The sequence below is a fragment of the Aphanomyces invadans genome (genome assembly GCF_000520115.1).
Source record: "Aphanomyces invadans strain NJM9701 unplaced genomic scaffold supercont1.2, whole genome shotgun sequence".
In the NCBI taxonomy this organism is placed as follows: Eukaryota; Oomycota; class Saprolegniomycetes; order Saprolegniales; family Verrucalvaceae; genus Aphanomyces; species Aphanomyces invadans.
In genome coordinates, this window is record NW_008580147.1 from 902569 (window position 1) to 907619 (window position 5051).

Here is a 5051-nt window from a genome sequence, read left to right on the forward strand (position 1 = left end):
CGACGCTCTGAGATGGACGCGGAAGAGGTGTTGACGCGCAGTGCCGTGGCTTTGGAACAGCGACGGTAGGGGAAATGAACCATCGACTCGGTTGGGATGTATCTAAGGCGGTGTGGTATGGATGTGATGGCAGGCAAGTAGAGACCACGCTTGCGCTGTGGTCGAGTGAGTTGAGGTCGACCCAACGTCGCTTAGAAATGATGGCGGACGTTTTCATGTCGGTGCATCAACGGCATTTGGACAAACAACGCACATGGCTAGCCAGCCAAGTCATCCTGACCGTCGATATCGAAGAAGATGCGTCGCAATCACCCAAGCTATACAGTTTGAGCATTGGCCATGGCCTCATGTGGGTTTACACGTTTCCTTACGCGCCGTCCGTCGAGTACCTCGAGCCCACGACAAGGCAACACAAACCATCCGCCCACCTCGTCCTGGCGACATGGACCAAAGTCGCCATGTTTGCTCGTCCAGTACAAGTCGACTTGTCGATCCAACGCACTCACGATGACGGCGTACGAACCAGTGGAGATACGTCGCAGGAAGGCAGTTGGTTGACTATCTTATTGTAGATCTGGAAAGTCGAGGTGTATGCAAGAGCGATCGGAATCGTTGTGACGTACCACGTCGATGTGTCGCATGTTCTCGAGGAGCATACATTTCATCCTCGCCACATCTCCCGCGAAGTGGCTAGGGCTCGAGCCCTCGCTTGGCTGTGTGGCACGACATCCGACCTGGCACATCCCGATTCCCTGTGGGCCACATGTATAGAGCACATGAACTTGCCGTCGTGGCGCTGCATCTGTCAAGTTATGACCAAGGTGCATTCGCTGCTTCAGTCCCCGGACGATCTACTCGGGTGTTCTGGACTTGTGAGCCGTGAACAGCGCGGTGTCGTGCGATTCACTGTCCTGGATCATGCGTTTTCTGCTCTGCAGGATGGCATTCAGAGCGCGTTGGACGAGATCGAGCAATGCAACCAGAGCCAAATTCGACATTATCACAGCATCCTCTGTGGTCCGTTTGCACAGGCGGTGGTGCAAATACGGGCCGTCGACGCGCCGCCACACCCGGCAACCCCTCTGCCTCCCGTTCTCCGATTGGCATTCCAACTTGTCATTCCAGTTGAGCTTGGCAATGCACCTGAAGAAGTGTTCATTCAAGAACCAGTGGACTTTGCGGTGCTTTCACGTCTCCTTGGATCTACCGACCTCGATCTGCTCGACGCGCTGCATGGCCATGTCGTTGCAATAGCTAACCCATCCACCGACAGTGAGCCCAACGTTCGGGCATCAGGATTGACTCGGTCCGTCGTGTATGGCCCCGCCTTGTATCTCTGTCATTCGTCGCATGTGCTCGACCGCCTCATGCACATCGATCCGACCCGAAGCTCTGGAAAGCGACAAGCACAACCCAAAGGAGCCATGTGGAGAACGTATGCAAACGACCGCATGCGCGCGGCGCGGCAGGCCAAGCCGTCGCACGCGCATCTCCCGCTGGAAAGCTGTCATCCCAACGACGACAACCGTCCTCCTCGAGCTGCAACTTGGCACCCGTCCAGCGCAGTACAAACGATGTTTGTCGCAACACTCTCAAACAAGGAACTGGAATACATGAATGGACTCGTTGCCGATGTTCCATCTCTGCCCAGGCGTGCCGTCGATGTGTTTTTGCAATTTCTCGACTTTTCCACAATGACGTGGGGCGCCCTCGACACCAAAGTTGTGTTTTCTGGCAAGTTGGACGTTGCTGTGGTTGATGGAGGTACGAGCTTGTCCGTCAAGCTTGTGTGAGTCATGGCACATGTAGACCCCGTCACCATGACCCTAACGATATCCGTGAACAACCTGACGGCACCCACGTCATTGATGGTGAGCGCCAGAGATGCCTCGAATCGATTTGGAACGACAGCATTTCACGTCTCCATTCCATGGGAGCCCGTGGAAACGCGACCGCGTCATGCAAGTGCGTGGGTCACGTTTGCCCATGACTGCGTGTCGAGGCTGGTAGGACGACCCTTGTCTTCTCGGGGCCGAGGAGCTGATCAAAAATTGTCCAGGTCTTGCTTCGAATGAATGGACAGGTCGACTTGCGCCTGCGTCACATGGTCCCGCTGGTTCGGCGTCTCGATCTCATGGCTACACGCGATGTGGCAGCCCCCGGCAACATACTGCAGTATGCGGCATTGCGCAACCACGTGCCAGGGAATGCCATGTCGATGCACATGGGCTCTGCTCGGCTCAACAAACATTTACGGTCGTCCGTACTGGATCGCATGCGAAAACGATTCGCCGCGGTGCAACTCGCAAGTGCCAAGGCGGCCGTCGAGTGGCCGCACATGGTGGAAGAAGATGCATTCAGTGCAGAGTTTCGAGGCATTTTGACCCTCCCGTTGAAGCAGCTGCACAAATTGTACAAGGCTTTCGATGCTGGAACGCAGCAGAGTCAAGCAGGAGCGGCCAACGTTCGGCGGGCAGTTCTGTCTGCCTTGGGCAGTACCACCTTGCGTATTGAAGGAGAGAAGGAGGGGGCGTCATGGGCGACCTTTCACTCGTTCGCAGAGTGGTGGCGCGTGGCCGACATTGAACGACGGCGACGTGAGCCGCCGTCGTCCCCAGTCCAGCCATATGCAACCGTCGAGGCTCCAGCACACGAATCAAATACGTGACAGCGATGGTTGAGGCAGGTCGAATTGTTTGGTTATTTAATGCGCTTCCATGTATGCTTTCTGGACTTCAAACGCCAACAGCGTGATGCCAAAGAGAGGCGCTTGCACCATCATACGGGGCCCAGCACCTAGAACGACATGGGTGAGCACGAACCACTGTAGAAGATGCAAAGTTGTAAGCGCACCTTTAAACAGAGCGGCAACACCGCCCTCAGCAAAGACTTGCTGAAAGCAATCGATCGTTCCTTTGTACGTGGCACCCCGCATTTGTTGCTTGGTCTTGATCACGTCAGCTACCATGACAAACCATCCACCGAGATGAGACACTCGACATGTTTTCAAGTGCATACCTGGCGTCACGAGAGCTGCTGCCGTCGCGCCCGCCACAGACCCAGCCAAGACAACGGATGGCATCGAGATGTGGCCATCTTTGTCGGTGCCGAGGTCGCGGATCGTCGAGTACATGGGGAAAAAAATGATGGCGTATGGAATGTCACGCAACAAGCACGAAGCCGTTCCTTTGTACAAACCACGCAAGCCCAGGTCCTAGACCGCGTGTGAAGCCCGAAACTCAACGGAGAAAAGTACCTGAACCACTTGAATGGCTGTCATGCGTTCGGCCGCGGGCAGGCGGTTCTGCGTTTGCATGCGAATCTTGACAATTTCCAACGGATTTGTCGCGGCAACTTGGCACATTCCAGCGCCACCCCCCGCGATCACTTGCTTGTACAGCGGCAACACGCCCGAACCGTCTGTGTCGAGAATTTCGCGCAAAAAGTCGTTGACGGCAAGTTTGATGGCCTTTTCAGGAATGACACCGACCAACGTTGGCGGAAGGCCGTGGAAAAGCCCTCGCACTCCATCTCTCGCCAACAACGTTCGGAAGCAATGGATCGGCCCTGTGAATGTGGTCGAACTCTGCAAGTTGGTCTTGACGATGTCGATGGGGAACGTTACAGAGACACCAAAGATGCCGGCAAGTCCACCAACGACGAGCTTGCCAAGAAGCGGGATCTTCTTCTTCGCAGCAGGGGCTGGAGGCACGGGAGTGCCCATCACGGGCGGTGCAGTGAAGGTGGCACCAGTGGTGGTCATGTTGAACTCTTCACGCTTTGTATCCACGGATAAGTTGCAACCCCCGCATCCGACTCGGCTCGCGTAAACTCGTCTTTCTCTTAAATCAGTATCGGGACATACTCCATGGGGGTCAAAAGGTTTCGTGCCACTGGCACCTAAAAGTACCCTTATTTCAGTCCATGGCGACGATTGGTTCACAGGTGGAGTGGGAGTCGAAGCCGTGTGACGTTTGTTGCCAATGCTTTCACACGGAATATGTACAAGAAATTCGTCGACAACTCGTTTGGCAATCGCTCCAGCCTCCTCGGAAGGCGGATTCGCCACATATGCTTTCCCTACCTTCACGGTGAACTCGAGATGGGCAGGGCTGTACTGAATGAGGGAATTCATGGTTTGCCTAATATGGCGAAATCCCCTTCATCTGGAATATGGGAATTCGTCGTCTGCCAAGTGCAACCAGCGAATCTGAACCAATCACACAGTGTCTCACTGGTGCACTCCGACACATCGCTTGATGTCCCCACGAACTGGTTTTGGTGACAATCCTGCATTCGATTGCTGCTGGTTGGTTTGGCCGACGATGCCTTCCTTGTGCGTGCGCAGTCGATAGGGTCCGACTCGCATGTGCACAGATCCCTACGCTGTCCAAGTTATTTGGCACGACGAGCGATCGCAAGGTGCGCTTGATTGCACGATCGTCCGTGGGCATTGGTTGGCCTGGAGCAAGGGCAAAATGGACAGTGCGCGGAGCCCACCAGATGATGGATGAGGATACAGCCCCTACAGGCCGACGGCCCAGACCTCTCGAGTTGGACAATTCAAGATTCGGAAGGCTTCGTGGGGCTCGTGCCCAGAGTCGTGGGAAGGGGATCGTGATGCTTCTTTTGGCAGCCACAAGTTGTCTCGGCCACAACTTTCGTGGACAAGGCGACAGGCAGAATAAGGAAACGCTTGCCAACACTGACAATATTATAACAATTTTCATGCATACAAAATTCAAGTACATATCAAAAATGTTATAATGACGGCTCGTAACTGGGACAAATCGCATGACTCGAGAGGGTAACTTCAACTTGAGTGGCGCCGACTGTGCCCTACTCGACAGGGAGCTGCCCGCTTGGGCAATCAAATTCTTGTGGATGCATCGCGGACGACCGCTTGTTTGGTCATTTCTGAATCTCCTCTGAACAAGGCCGACTCCAAAAGCTACGATGAGTGTCCAAGCGAACTGCGGGGACAAAGTGATCCTGGCGTACTCGGGCGGCCTCGACACGTCCATTATCCTCAAGTGGCTCGTGAACAAGGG

General features: G+C 54.9%; 2 protein-coding genes across 2 annotated transcripts; one reads left to right on the forward strand and one right to left on the reverse strand.

Annotated features, from left to right (window-relative positions):
• Positions 1-12: 12 nt before the first annotated feature.
• Positions 13-2668, forward strand: H310_01157 (hypothetical protein; the record flags this gene model as incomplete). The annotated part of the gene is made up of 5 exons (XM_008864199.1): positions 13-65; positions 134-515; positions 573-1764; positions 1810-2006; positions 2060-2668. 5 exons carry the CDS (start codon positions 13-15, stop codon positions 2666-2668), a joined length of 2433 nt encoding a protein of 810 aa, XP_008862421.1.
• Positions 2662-3799, reverse strand: H310_01158 (hypothetical protein). Its single transcript, XM_008864200.1, has 4 exons — positions 3257-3799; positions 3019-3214; positions 2854-2961; positions 2662-2796 (listed from the first exon to the last, which is right to left on the reverse strand). The coding sequence occupies exons 1-4, from the start codon at positions 3761-3763 to the stop codon at positions 2705-2707; spliced, it is 903 nt and encodes a 300-aa protein (XP_008862422.1). The 5' UTR covers positions 3764-3799; the 3' UTR covers positions 2662-2704.
• Positions 3800-5051: the final 1252 nt, after the last annotated feature.